General features: G+C 46.2%; 1 protein-coding gene across 1 annotated transcript; it reads right to left on the bottom strand.

Annotated features, from left to right (window-relative positions):
• Positions 1–1,613: 1,613 nt before the first annotated feature.
• DNHD1 (dynein heavy chain domain 1) lies at positions 1,614–15,148 on the bottom strand. Its single transcript, XM_068930991.1, has 6 exons — positions 14,496–15,148; positions 12,410–12,613; positions 12,017–12,121; positions 11,365–11,521; positions 10,353–10,964; positions 1,614–1,682 (listed from the first exon to the last, which is right to left on the bottom strand). Exons 1-5 carry the CDS (start codon positions 14,711–14,713, stop codon positions 10,959–10,961), a joined length of 690 nt encoding a protein of 229 aa, XP_068787092.1. The 5' UTR covers positions 14,714–15,148; the 3' UTR covers positions 1,614–1,682; positions 10,353–10,958.
• Between the last annotated feature and the right edge of the window lie 389 nt (positions 15,149–15,537).

Here is a 15,537-nt window from a genome sequence, read left to right as displayed (position 1 = left end):
AGCTGCAGAGTGGAGCTCTCATAACGCCATCAGCCTCAGAGCATAGGCCAGGGACCCTGGAAGGTGGCTTGAGGGAAGGTTCTGGGAACAGCTTGCAGGTGGGAGAGGACATAGCTGCAGAGGGTCTGTGGGGCAAGTCTGGGGCCAGTGTGTGGCTGGTGGCCTTAGCACCCGCTCCTGCCTTGCCTTCTCCCGTGCCCAGAGCTGTGAATGGCAGTCAGCCTGAACAACCCCAGTTTTGATGCCAGTATCAGGAGACATCCCCAGAAGAGGTGCTGCATATGGGTCGGCGACACACACGGGGTCCCACCTCTGTGTGCCGGGCTGGGAGAGCCACGTCCAAGCCCACTCTGCTCGGCACCTCAAACCAGGGAGCCAGCCTGAGTCCCTCTGCACATCATGCCAGAGCTCCACACCTTGACTTCTCAGCCAGCCTGTTCTCCCATGGCCGAGATCAGCTCCAGAAATGGCAGCAGAAGGGTATTCTGAGCTATAGCCTGAATTTAAATGTTATTCTTTTTATGTTCAGTTTGTAATTTTCTTAACAGCTCATAACCAAGGACGTAACCTTTTGCCTTCCTAGGCAAAAAAGGAATAAAATTGTTAAAGACTTTGAAGCTTTCCAGTGCTAAGAGTGATAGCAGCCAGCCCTAGACAGCACCAGACACACATTTTCACTGCAAACAATAAATCCAGGTTGGAGATCCTCAGAAGCTGGTGTGCATTTCCCACCAAGAGCTGCATGAAGTCAGAGACTGAAGTCTTCCCTAGTGGGGACTAAGCATCATCCCTTGACACAGGGTTGGCAGCCAGCAGAGTCCAGCAGCTCAGGAAAGGGTTCTACCTTGTACCTCACTTTTGCTGCTGTTTGGGCCTTTGCCCCTTATTTAACTGCTTTAAGAAGGCTGGGTATCAGTTCAAAGTGGGAAAGCATCCATTTTGAAAAACAGCACATTTCGTTACTGCTAACTAATGTCATGAGAGGGAGTTCAAAAAATAACAGACAGCATGGACCTAAGGATGGCAGAACATGTGGGCTGTGGTGCTTTATCTGCAGCCGCTGCAGCTATTGCCCATCTCAGGCTGAAGACTCAGCAGGCTACGCTCCAGTACATAAACAAGTACAGCCTTTCAGAAGCCATACTGGTTAATACTTCCTGGGGGGCCACAGAGACGGACAGAAGTGTTGAAATCTAGAGACTCTTGAAACCGCAGGGCTCACGTCTGTAAGGAAGTTAGCCTTGGAGCTACTTCAAAGGGTACTCAGATCTGACCTGCAGTTTGAAGCACCAGGGAAAACCCTGCAAACCTGTAACAGGAGAACCACCTCCAAATTCTCCTGAGAGGAATTTTGGTTTCTACACTTAGCAGCACTCACAATGGGAATAGCCAGATGCTCTTGCTATGCTCCAGACAGTTTGGCGAGACACTTGGCAGAGGCTGCAGACTAGAGGTGAAGGTGAGGCTATGAGCTGAGGAGACAGGCCCTCTCCCCTCACCTGGCAGAAGGCCTTCTGGCCCAGAAGCTGCCTGGTGCTCTCCCAGGCGGGCTCCTTCTTGAACATCTGGCAGAGGACATCCGTCACTTGGATGATGGGCTCTGGGGGCATGTGGTAGCTGCGCAGCTCCTCAGTTTGATTAATTGTCAGCTCAGCCAGCGCAGCCTGGTAGTCCGTGGTCATCTGAGGAAAAGGAAGTCTGTGTGTGCATACCATCCTGTGTAATGCCCCACAAGCTGGCATCCAGACTGTGTGCCTGTGCCTTCACCCAGCAAGACCTAGTGAGTTCCTGCAGCTTCATCTTTGCCCACAGGGCCTATTGTTCCAGCAGCAAAGACAAGCTGCCATGGATACCTGCTTCAGAGCAGCCCCTCTTTTGTTCGTTAGTATGCTGTTCTCCTGCGTCAGGACCTCAATGCGGGCCTTGTGGTCCTGACCGTCCTGCTCCTCCTGCATTCAAATTGCTTTCTTGTGCTCTGCAATTGCCTGTACCACCCCATGCTCTGTATGGAGAAAGTGCAGCAGATGATGCCTCATTGCAGCCCTGCCTCGCGCTCAGCCCAGACCAGCAGAAAGCTCAGTCTGTGCACTGAAAGAATGTCTGATACACCCTAGCTTCACACAATAAATTCAGAGAGCCTGAATTTGCTGAGTCCCTGCACAATTCACTAATTCCCTCACAAGAACAATTAATTATGGTAAACAGTTCAATGCTGTACAATGAGGCTGAAAAGTTTTGTACCATGGCATAATACCACTACTTGAAAAACAGGTTTGTTTTTTTTTCTTAAGGTCTCTCTTTGGGCTACGGGCTTTGAACAAGCAGGATTCAGTGACTGTATATAGGTTAATGAGGAATTAGATGGTTTAGAGCATTAAAAAAACATTTTCCTCTGGTTTCTGTTTTTTTCTTTTCCCTACTTGTACAGATATGGTTTATGTGTGTACACTATTGCTGCCACAACCAGCCTGGCTCTACAGAGCTCATTTACGGTGGAACTTCACATGCCAGGAGTAACATTAGAGAAGAATGCATAAATGAACACATCATAATTTTTGTCATGGTAAATATGAAATGCAAACAAACTAGTACACTAATGACACTGGAACCAGCAGGGAGGGCCAATAGGTCTTGCAGAGCCCCCAGTCATGTACCTGCCCCTGCCAGAGCTGATACCAGGGCACTGGGACCTCAAAAGCTGTCCAGCATTGCACCAACGACCTAGCTGACTACTAAGAAGAGCACTTACCTTTGTCACCATCCTGCAGCACTCTCTGGGGACACTGGGGCCAGCACGGGATCCCAGAGTGACGCTGTGGACCTGCATCCCACAGCAGGGCACGCCATAGCTCCACTCTGGGCACTGGGGTCAGCCCCGATCTCCAGGAAAAGTGTTCCTGTTGATTTCTTGCCCCATAACACCTTTAAGCAGCATCCTGGAGCACTGAAGCCAGCACTGATTGTCAAAGAAAGCGTCTTCCCGTAGGCACTTCCTAGCGCTGCCCTGACATTGTAATGAGCACCCCAGGGTGACTATCCTGGTTATTCACCCTCCATGCAGCACCGCACACAAGGAGCCTACTGATGGGAGAGTGAGGATAGCAGCAGGGCCCCTGCTCAAGAATAGCTTTCCTCCTTGATCTTGCTCCGATCCTCCTGCACTTGTGTGATGTGCTGGCTACGTGCCTCCTGCTTCTGACTCACTTCCTTCATCTTAGCTAAAGCTAAGGTCTAGAGCTAGGTCTTCCCGTCCTGGAAGCTGACTATCATATTCCCACAGGCTTGCAGAATGGGGTGATCAGCTGTCAGAGCCTCTTCTATGTGCACCATTTCCCTTTGCCCCTCAGCCATCTTTTCCATTGCCAAGTAATAATTGAACTATTGGGAGACAAAGAGTAGATAGAACTCATGTAGAAAGAGACATTTTTCAAAACAAACCCTTCCAAAGAGCAGCTGTACTGTGTCAGATGAAGAACTCATTTAACTCAATATTCTGAAAACGTTGTTGAATAGGTGCTTAGAAAAGAGCACAGGAGCAAAGCAGCTCTCTGTCATTCCTTGCCAAGTCCTTGCAACTTGAGGCCTACCAACTTCCTGAATTACAGATTATATCTATATCTTTGTGTTTAATACTACATTGTATAATTTTCATTCTTGAACTGTCTGAACTTGTTACCTAAGCTCATTTATACTTTAAACCTCCACATACATCTTTTCCAAGCAGAAGAGTTCTAGTATATTTAGTCATTCCTCTCATGAAGACATCCCAGAAGTATTATCATGGTTGCTGTCCATCTTTATTTTGTCATTCCTCTTATGAAGACATCCCAGAAGTATTATCATGGTTGCTGTCCATCTTTATTTCGTCATTCCTCTTATGAAGACATCCCAGAAGTATTATCATGGTTGCTGTCCATCTCTAACCATTGTCTAGTTCTGCAATATCCTTTCAAAGAAAGGGCATCAGGACTTCCAGCAGCATTCAAGATGCAGATGTGCAGTGGATTTTTACTGTAGTGCAACAGTATTTTCCATTTTGTTCTCTGTTCCATTCCGTTTTTTGCAGTGTCCCAACTGCCTTTTTGTGCGCCACTGAACACTGAACTGATATCTTCAAAAGTTCTCCACAATGACTCCCAGATCCCTTTCATTACTAGTAAAGCTAATTTAGAGCCTGTCACTAATAGGCGCAGTTACAGTAGGTTTTTGTAGTTTGTAGTTACAGTAGGTTTTTTTTTTTTCCCGGTATGCAATACTTTGTATTTAATAAAAGTGAACTCCATCTCTCATTACGTTGCCCAGTTATTTAGCATCATAAGAGCTGCTTTGACAATTAGCTGTCATTTCCACTTCCTTGAATAAGTATGCATTGCCAGAAAACTTTTGACCTCACTTCTACACCTCATTTATGAACATGGTGAACAGTGCAAATCCTTAAAGACCTCAAAAGTTCCTAACACAAGAGAGCTTCTCTTTAATCTTTTGACAGTGCAGTATCTTTAAGAGCTTTCAGCAAGAGCCATCATCAAAAAGCTATTGAAAGTCAAGTATATTAAATCCTTCAGGCCTTCTTTATTCACAAGACTTTCCAAAAACACTGGCAGATTTGCAGACCATGACTTCCCTCTGAAATAGCCATGGTGCCACTACCCCATTTTAATGTATTTACTTGTGTATCCACTTGCAGAGAATTTGTATATAAATTTTAAGGTTGGCCTGAATAGAGAATGAACGGGAATGTCAGGGTGTGGAAGAATCAGAAGGAATAAATGGCAGGAGAAGGGCTGTAAGAATGTGATGCGTTGACAGTACCTCCACTAGCAGGTTAGCAAGATCCCAGCACATACCTAAATGCTTTTTCTCAGGATATCCAGAACGAGGGACAAAGGACAGTAAGTAAACCCTGCTGAATCTCAGAGGTGGGATAGGATGGAGAGACTGGTCTCTGTCAGCTCCAATGGAGGACTAAAAAGGCATTTCCAGCACGTGGCCACCAGCCTAAGAAGAAACCAGGAGACATGAGGAGGACTCAATAGCTGGCATTCCCCATCCTCTGTGTGCAAGGAAACCTGGGCACACATACAAGCAACTTGGTGCCTGATGGCTGGTCAGACAGCTGGGATAAACACTTCCTTGTGCTGGTGCCAAGTATTGTTTCTATTAACACTATATCTGAGCTAATGGCAGCTCAGAGCTCCTCTTGACAAATTACATGTATGTTAGCTAACATATCACTGAATCACAGAATCATAGAATAGTTGGAGTTGGAAGGCATCTCTGGAGATCCAGTCCAGTTCCCCTACTCAAGTTGGATCACTTAGAGCAGCCTACCCAGGACTGTGTCCAGTCAGGTTTTGAATATTTCCAAGGATGGAGACTCCTCTTTGGGCAACCTGTTCCGGTGTTCATCCACCGATACATCAAAATCATACCTTTTTCACACGGTGGAAAAATTCTTAGAGGATTGTGGGTTTAATTGGATTTTTTGTTTTTTCCCCAGCTTAACTGGTGAAGGCCAACTGATCCACTGAATTGCCACTGGCAGTTCTTTTAAAGTCTTTATATGTGTGAGTGTTCCTGTGAGCTGCATTCCTGCTAAATCTAAGGTAAGCTAGACAATAGGGTATTTTAGCTTTCTTCCTAGCATGAGCTTATCTACACTAAGATGTTTCCTGGTACTTTCTGGTACCAGTGCCAGTCTCCAGCTGGACATGCTTATTTCAGGATAAGAATATAATTTTCTGTTTTTGCATATACCACTTTGGAAAATGCAAAATTACCATTTTGCAGCTGGCCAGAAACTAAATAATAGTGACCACAATGTTCAATGTGACATAGCAGCACTAAACTCTGGATAGAGTTCAGAAAAATGAGACAGGGAAAAATAAAGGAAGCATAGCCCTTGCAGACTCTGCCATGCAACTTCAGTGACAGTACCACAGAAAGTGAAGTATCTGAACAAAAAGGCAATCAAGAAGAGAGAACTAAATGGCAAGTGCAGGAAACTATTCCAGTCAATCTCTCAAAAGCACAATATGCAATTACAGCTAATGGTGAGGCTAGGATACCAAGTGGATCAAAAGTGTGAGATTAAGGGTCTGCATGAGCCTTCAGACAAATAAATGAACAGAGCTAAGAGGAACATTTCTGAAGTTAGAAGGTATCGCTGTCATGGAGTTCAGATGGCATCCAGGAACTATTTGGACAAGACCACACTGACTTAGGTTTGCATGCTTTGAGCAAGAGAAGCAGAAGAAAATCTATTTGAAAGTTGTCTGCTTGTTACTGACGGTTTTCAGCAAACCAGCTCATCCTCCAGATAGGTAAACCCTTTGAAACCTGTCCCCTGAGGTAGGCTGTCATTACAGCAGAGCTCAAAGCATTCTGGGGGCAGCTGCCAGGCCAGGAGGCATTACATTACATGACCTTTAGCGATGTCCTGTAAGATCTCAAACTACTTTGTGGGCTGGCTGCCTCATAGCCTGAAAATGCACATTCTGAAGGTCAAGAGCAACACACAGAATGCTTTAACCCGGGCAGGGGAAGAGAATGTTGAGGGCTACTGCTCTCAGCTGATTCTGTGAGACAGATAATGAACTGTCTCAAGAGTTAGAGAAGGCCAAAGCCCTTCTGGACTTTTGTAGACACTATGCAGTCCCTCTTCCTTGAGCTTTGTCAAGTATTCCTCTGTTGTCCAGCCTTCTTCCTTTGCAGGATGCTGTTACAAGGGAGGGAGGTCTTGGAAGGGGACAGGGAACAGATTGGGACAGGCTAGAAGGAATGTCATACTCTACTTCCTCCTTCTCTAAAATCACCTGATTAGGGCCAAGTTAGTTCCCAAGTTAGCAGTGAGGCAACAAGTAGTTTTCCAAATGACAGGGCTGGGAGATCTGTGAGGTTAGCAACTCTGAGTGGCTGGATCGTCTGCAGTGTGTGAGTGTTCAGAGACCTCCTCTTATTTCTCCACCTACACTTCAGCTCGGCCAGATTTACAGGGACCATGGTTCTTGGAGAATAGAAGTACCGGAAAAAAGCTATTTTTCAACTCTTTGTAAGCTTTATACTCTTCTTTCCTTTATTCCTCTAGGATTTCCCAAACAGGACGATGTCTCTGCAGCTGCAATCTATGAACAAATAACAGCAAAAATTCTTCTGAAGAGCACAGTCTGATGTTCTCACCCGGGACAAGCCATGCTCAGAAAAAAGGCACAAGAATCTCTCCAATAGCAAAACCTTTCACACTAGATTTTCTCATATTGCAGTCCTTTACAAGATGATGTTTTTGCTAGTGATGTGTCTGGAAAACCCATCCTTCAAAGGCATTACTTCCCCACAGAAAAGACAATTTTTAAATTATAGATTTATTCCTAGCCACAGTTAACGACAGAAATACCAAGCAGCCAAATAAAACCTGCTTCCTAACAAAGGCACAAAAAGTTAAATATACCAGTACTAATCTAAGCCGGCTGACTGTGTACTTTGCCATCTAATTATACACCATTTGTTTAAGAGGGAAGACACCACATCATATAGAGAGATGGTGCTTATAAACTGAAGGTTATAGCTAGGACAGTTTAAAATAGCCCTACTGAACATGTGCTTGGCTAAAGGCATCAGGGCGGTTGGGGCACAGGTGCCACGTAGACAAAAAATATGAAATGCATCAGTCACATGTATATAAGCTCCGTGTAGGCGTGCCTGCACACGCACAGCTTAAAAAAAAACAATCTCACCTCTGCCTCTAGAAAGTGATCATTAAAATATGAAAATAGAAAAGCAAAACTGTGATCGGAGAAGACTGGATCAACATCAGTTCTATGAGTTCTAATAATAGCTATGTGTCACTAGATTCAGAATTTTTGATACGTCAGTAAATTATAATTAATTTAGACTACAAATGGCTCTGCCTGATCAGAGCTGATATAGAACCTAAGGTAGTTCAGAGCAGAAGAGCGCTGTCATAGGCAGGAGTTGAGAGAGGGGTGAGTAGTCCATATTTCCCTACTGTGGAAGGCAATTTCACGGTGTGGAATGGGGGCAGACAAGGTACAAAATGACCAAGCAACATCAGCAGGCAGACAGAGATCAGATGGGTTAGGCAGGACCCCAGGCAATGTGGAGACATGTCACAGAGACCCGGCCAAGCCACAAGGATGGGCAGCATGAGGGCAAACAGCAACTCAGTGTGAAAACAGGCAAAGAGCTGCCCTTTGAAGGGAACATATTCAACTCCCCCTCAGCAAGGGACAGGGACAGGACAGCCATCCCTGTGGGCAGTGCACTGGAGAGCTCTGCTCACGGTGGGGGCAGAGGCCACAGTCTTCGGGGCCTCAGGAAGGGGTCACCCTGTGCCAACCTGCTGCTCGGCGGTGCAGCCCCGCAGCGACTGTACAGCACTGGCCGCCACCGCAGCTCACCCAAGGTGCTGCAGAGTCAGGGACTCGGAAAACGGCCTGGGAACTCCAGGGGCCTAGGGAAAAACCTCTGGACTTGGAAAGCAGCAATACGGAGACTGTTAGGCTGAGAGGCTGCAAGTCAGAATGGGAGGCTGGAGCTCTGCAGGGACCTTGGTGGGGGAGGACAGAACTAACTCTCAACTACTAGAATATTTTGGGGCCACATGCAAAGAGTCCAAACTAGGCCAGCTGACAGCTGGACGCTCTCCCCTCTCCTCACAGCACGGCCTGACAAGACCCTCACCACGCTCTCCAGGTTTTCCTCCTCTGGGCTGAGCTGACGGAAGCACTGCCTGATGGCCTCGTTCAGCATCCGCACGTGCTCCACTTTCTTCCGCAGCTCTGCCATCTGGTCCTGATACTGCTCCAGCTTCATGGAGCGAAAGCAACATCCTGCAGTCTGAGCAGCATTGTCTCAACCTGCTGCCAAACTGCACCTCACATCAATCTGCACAACTCCACTGAAGGCTCTGGTCCCAGCTCCCCAACCTCTTTTCTATTCATCTTGCAGTACACAGCGCTAATCCAGTTAATTGATTGATCACATCTGTTTTCCCCTTGTGAAAAAAATGGGGCAACCTGAAGGACTGTCATAGCAAAAGCAGTACAGTGCTTCCATTCATCTTCACAGTGATCTCTTCCCCTCTCCATTATGTCCATTGCATACAAGCAGCAGTCATTTCCCACATGCGCAGGAAATCTCCCAGGAAGTTTCAGGCTTACTATGTACATGCAGTATTTCAATTCTGCACGTTCGAGAGGCTCCTCATATGCTGTGTGAGCACCCTGACACTACAAGAGGAGGAAGGAAGACAGCCATGCACAGAAAGTAGCTGCAGAGAGACTGACTGTGGCAGCAAAACTTGCATGGTTTTCTAGGTAATCTGAAAAAACTAATTGCTCTCCCTCAGCCCAGAGGGGAAATATATTTCCTCGTGTTTTATATTCAGGGACATGTATGTTTCCTTCCCCACTTAGTGAGTGGATTCCACCATGAGAAAAGATTAAACGTCTTAACTTCACTCAGAGAAGCCACTTGAAAGCAGTTACATCTCTGTGTTGGCTTAGAAGGGAGTTGCTTTACAAATAGTTGAGAACCATATGCCTGAGGAAAAACGCTGAAGATACTGGGAGACTGTGCACATGAGACACCAACTTTGAAAAAAAACAATCTCAACCCTGGCTACACTTGAGGGAAAACAGGTGATATACTATTAAGTCAAAACTTAGAGACAGGCTGGCCAAGGCAGACTTGGAGATTCTAGCCTGAAGAACAGGAGAGTCACTGTGAATTCAAAAATTGGACTGGGGAATTCTCTTTGCTATTAGTCTGAGCAGAATTCTTGGTAAATTAACCTAGACTTCCTGTCTGATCTGCTGCTGAAAAGTTAATCTTCCTGTGGAAGGTCCTATGATGCCTATAATAGCAAATTTCCTATGTTAAATTCGAGAGAATGCTTTACTGAAGTGTGTTCAGAGGTTGTGACATCTGGATCTAGTCCAGAAGCTAACAATTTATGCTATTTCAGAGCTAAGGAGAAGCTAGAAGTTCAGAAGCACCCATTCACCACATGCCATGCCTGAATAAGTTATTAGCTCTGACACCTGCTGCTCTCAAAACCTTGCTGACAACAGCTATGAAATGATGAGCGAAAGAGGGGAACAGTGTGGCTAGAACTGAGTAGATCTGCTACTACTGCTACTACTACCTGCTACTGATAAAGTCTAACACTGATAAGATCAGGTGAATGGGACATCCTGGCCTCCCCAAGACAAGCTGTTGCTGGTTCCCTAACAAACAGACTGACTGCTGGCAGCCCATGCACAGTAGAGCTACAGCGTAGGGAGATATGCTGGGTACTGGGTGCACTCTACAGCAAATGGGACCAGTCATACCTTCTGGGAACACATGGCTACCATAAAGATGCTGGCACCAACATTCTGGTAGAGCTGTACTACATCTGTCAGTTTAGAGATGAGGAGTTGGCTGTGGTCGGTTGTCTCACTCAGGAACAGAGAAAGGATCTCTTTGGTAATGGAGATTAGCAAGGGCCCTGGCAGTGCAGAGAACAGGCATCAGTGCATGGTTACACAGATTAAAAGGAAAACCAGGAAACTGCACTCACTACAAAGGGCTGCTGGCACCAACTCCTGGGGGATCCCCACTCAAGCCCTCTTGCCTCTTCCCTTGCGAATAGTCTGCATTTAAGTGTCTTTACTCCTCCCAGTCCTTGTGGGACCTGCTGCTCATCCCCCATGATTTTCTCTCCCTCCAGTCTCTACTTTGCCAGTGCCTCACACAAGGCCCATAAGTCAACCTTGCAGGGTTCCCAGCCTGGCAGATCAGGAAGTTTGTCAGCTTTGCCAACATACCCAGATGCTGCAGCCAGGATTCAGCTTGCTGCAATCTGTTTTGCAGGCCCTCACAGTGCACCCTCTGCTCACGAGACGCAGAGTCTGCAGCAGGGTTTGCCGACTATGCACCATCTTGTAAATGTCATCTCACACCTGCCCAGAAATCAAACACAGCAGGACTGAAATCAGTCATTCCAGTCGTCATTCAAGGGTGGGAGAGAGGAACGAAAAGGGTCCTAAGGGAAATCCCACTTCCTCCTTACATCAACCCCATGCTGCTGAAGAGACCCAAAGGGATAGGGTTCTTTCTCCTATGTCTGGGGAAAGAAAAGGAGTATAGAAGATGATGGAGTAGCTTGCTAAACACCTCTTTTCTTAAAAATATTAAGAACATTGGATGCAGAGCTCAGAGGACTACAGCACCAAATCTCAACCTTAAATGTATGATTCCTTACATCAGAGGAAAGGAGAAGCCTAGGATCTTCATAGTAGTCAGGACAGGGACCACAGGGAAGAATGTAAAGGTCACCCCAGGGCTCCAACCCTCACTTACTAACTCAAGTATGGATGAACAGAGGGCAAAGAATCTCCTGAGCAGGCTTTGGGCATGGCTATTCTCTTGCATTAGTTTCAGTTCCAGTTCAGGAAAGGTGTAGCACGTGGAGTCATCCTGGGGCAGCCAGTGCACAGATCGCAGCTCCTGCAGGAGTCTGGAGAAGGACAGAAACTATCACAAGTCTGCTCATGCCTGGGCACTCTCTCAAGCATTTCAGGAAAGGGAAAAGAGCATAAAGCCCTGAAATAGCACTTGAGAAATGGTTGCTTGCACAGCATCCCATGGCTAACTGAATAGGGCATGAGCGCTGGGACCCTGTCCCCCCACTCCAGAATAACTGATCCAGGAGAGAAACAGGACCACAGAAGGTAAATACAAGGGAGAAGGCTGCACCCCTTAAGACCAAAAGCAGCAAGAGGCATAACAAGAAAGTTCCTCAGGGAGGAACACAGGTGAGTCCGAAAGCAGTGAATTCACTCATAAGGATGTGAGCCCCCAGCTCTCATCTGGAATCCCAAGGGATGAGAACACAGGGACTTAGACAGGAGTCTGCCATCAGCTGGGCTCCAGGCACAGCAATGCTACAGCTCTCAATCAGAATCCAGACAAAGGCGGGGTGAGACCTGAGCGCATATGCACATACACTCACCTGGAAATGTGGAGCAGGGCTGCTGCAAAGTGGGGAACAGCCAGAAGCAGATGGCTCTTTAGGGCTTTTCGATGCTTCTGATGGCCCTTCATGTTCTTCCACCAGCTAGTAGTGACAGACAGTGTAAAACTTATTGCTGTGCCCTGGCGATACAGTAACAGGAAGAGGAAGCAGCCCAGGAGGCAAGATGAGGAGCCCATCCCATGCAGCAACTAAATGTCACTGGCCCACTGCAGGGGGTCCTTCTCATTCATTTGCCAGCTCATCCCAAGCTCTATCCCCTTTTCCTGCCACAGAGGTCCAGGCATCCTCCTGCAGATACTCTGTGGAGAGCAGGATTTTTCTGTAATTTCCATTTGGTGTCAAAGAGAGAACTTCACACGCATCACTTACCTAGCAAAGACTTTACGCTCAAGGCAGTGCTGGAGGAGGGGAAAGCAACAGAGCAACTGCCACAGCATTGCTTCTCGGTGCCACTCTGCTAGTGTCATGGTCTTGACTGCATCCTCAGGGTGCATGTGCAGCGCTCCAAATGATGAGAAGACATAGTGCTGAGGTTCTGCCTTGTGCTGGGAAACCACTACCAGGTCATAGGGTCTGCAGGGTAAGACACAGACGCAGGACACAATGGTCAACAGCACTGCTGTTCCTGTTCTTGTGTTGGCAGCTAGCTAGAGAAAAGATTTAAACAGCTTCTTGTTAGTGGGTATGTATAAGAGTAAGTTTAAGGATGCAGGCCCCTGAATTGCTTGTGGGAATGTGCGTAGGAGGTGAGTTTCAGAGTGCATGTATAAAATTCACAGATGCTCTACTCAGAAAGAACTGCTCTGATCAGCTAGTCTGATCTCCTGCACAGAGGTGTTCGTAGTATTTTCCAAGGAATTTAAGGTTAAAACATTTGTTTTAATTTAAAAAAAACAAAAGAAGATAAATTAGAAATAGTAGTAGTGAGCCAGACCTTGAACTACATCTAAACGTGCCTCGGATTATTCTCTTGACACACAGATCAAATGGCAAGGAACAGACAGCATCCACAGTATTAAACTCTCTTGCTCATCACAGGAGGGTGGCCATACTGAAATTGCCTATGGGGCTGGCTTCCTGGTCTGTTTATTCATAAACGATTCCGCAGAGTTGTTTGGGAGAGTGCCACTTGGCATAGACCAAACTCTACCAGGGACAATGTAAAGTTAGGTAACGTAGACAGCCATATTCCTGTGCCTGCTAATAGTCTCTGGTATTGTTTAGTGTGTGAGAACACATGTAGTATCAAAGTCTGTTTAGCCCAGCACCTATCTCCAGTGCTAATTAACAGGGCGTGCCTAGATAAGAGTATAAGAACCGGACAAGCACACACTTCTCCCAAATATTCTCCTGGCCCTCACTGGTTTGTGATTCACTGATTTCTTGAGTCAGAGATCCTGCGTCTATGTTTAGTAGCCCTTGATGGATTATAATTTCGTGGATTTAGGTACCTGCTTTTTGAAATCGTGCAAATTTTCAGCACCCACCACATCCTCTGGCAGGGAGCTCTAGACTGTCATCACATTGCATGGAGGACTTTCTTCTCTACTTTGAGCCTACTCCCTTCAGCTTCATTTGATGACCCTTATTCTTGTGTTAGAAGAGAGGGTACACAAGCGATCCCTACCCACCCTCTGCAGGTCACTCACGTTATATCATCTGTCTCTTGTGGACCCCTTCAGTCGCCCTGTCCAGCTGCAGAGAGGCAGCTGCTCAGTCATCTCTTGCATTGATGCATTGCAGACCCCTGAACCTTCCCATTGCTCTTCTCTGTTCCTGTTTGAGATGGGGAACTGGAACCGCAAGCAGCGTTCATAATGTGGGTGAACCAAGGACTGACACACCGGCATGACGATGTTCTCTGCTTTGACCCCTCTTCCTTTCCTAATAATTCCTAACATTTGATTAGCATTTTTTTCATTACTGAGCTAACATTTTTACGGACCTGTCTAATCACAACTCAACAATTTCAGTTCTGAGCAGAAAGGTTCACCTCAGAGCCCAACATCTTAACTGAAAAGTTAAAACTGTTTTTCTCCACGTGCCTCACCTTTTATTATCCACAATTAATTGTATTGTCCAGGTTACTGGCCAGTTACTCAGTGCCATTAAGGCCCTTACGAAACTCTCTGCAGTCTCCCAATCCTTTTTAAAATATGCTGGACACAGTGCCATCAGCAAATCTTGCCCCCTTTCCAGGTCACAGAGGAATGCACCAGTCCACACAGGCCATAACAGACCTCTGTGGCTCTTCACTGGTGACCTCCCTTGACTTGTCAAAGCTAACCATTTATGTCTGCCCTCCATTTCTAATCTTTAACCATGCAAAGAACTTGCTCTGTTGTTCCATATCATCTCAGTTTCTTTGAGATTCTTGTCACTGAATCTTGAAATTCAGATCTTTCTTCAACTGTACTCATTAATTCTATTATTTGGGTGACAAACCACTAGTTACCGGAACTGTCTCCTGAGGGCAACATTTAGGTAGACACAGTCAATTTTTCCCAAATCTCTGTTTCTCATGAAAGTCTCACAGGCTTGGAGGCCAGTCAGGGGCAGCTGGGATGAAGTATCATCTTCTTCCACGCCCTGCAGAACAGATCCTGTAGTCTTTTTGCCTGTGTCTGAAAGTGGCCTGAAATGAAAAATGAGAGGACCATGGGAAAATACCATGCACACGTTTAAAAAAAGCTACCCTGTGACAGGAGATCAAAAGAAGGCAGCAGCACAGACACTCACTCCTCTTAAGGACAGAAAAAGTCCTTTAACTCTGTCACAGAGCAGAGAAACAGGCTCACAGGACTGGAAGAGATTGGAACACCTGGGAAAAATATTTTCTTCCCAATTTTTTGGACGCGACTCCAAATGACTACTTAGATTAAGCCCCTTCTCCCATAGCTGCAGGCATCTGTGCAATAGCTTTTTAGTTAGAGTCACTGAACATCTGCTTCATGTGCTCCTACTCTCTATGGGCTATAGACTGCTCCAGAACTTTTAGGTCGAAAAGCAAAAACCCCAAGATGCAACTACAGTTACTGCACAAGGAGATCGGGAAGCTATAGCAGTGGATTTGTTAAAATAAATATCCACATAATCCCAGCACTTAGATCAGCCCATAGTAAGGAAAAATGGAGGAAAAAAGTCCTCAGTGACCTCTGCCAATCTCATCTGGAGAAATTTCTGTCCTGATCCTATATCTGATGTTATCTTGAGTGCATCAACAGCAATTAACGTTAATCAAGGTCCTGGAATACCTGAGCAGGAGAGCATCTATGTCTTACTCCTTCTGTAGCCAGTTACCAATGCTTCAGATGAAAGTACAATAAATCTGTAAGCCAAACTGGACATAAAGGATGAAGAAGCCCTTCCTGGCCTCAAGAGTCAAAAAGTGAAAGCCCAGGAGTGTGAGACTATGCTCGGATCACGCAGGCAAACCATCTCAATCAATAAATAACTCCTTTCTGTTTGGTATGCTGGCCAACTCAGACATCCGTGGC

Source organism: Struthio camelus, chromosome 1 (genome assembly GCF_040807025.1).
Source record: "Struthio camelus isolate bStrCam1 chromosome 1, bStrCam1.hap1, whole genome shotgun sequence".
In the NCBI taxonomy this organism is placed as follows: Eukaryota; Metazoa; Chordata; class Aves; order Struthioniformes; family Struthionidae; genus Struthio; species Struthio camelus.
The sequence above is the reverse complement of the archived record's forward strand: the minus strand, read 5'-3'. Positions and strand labels throughout refer to the sequence as shown.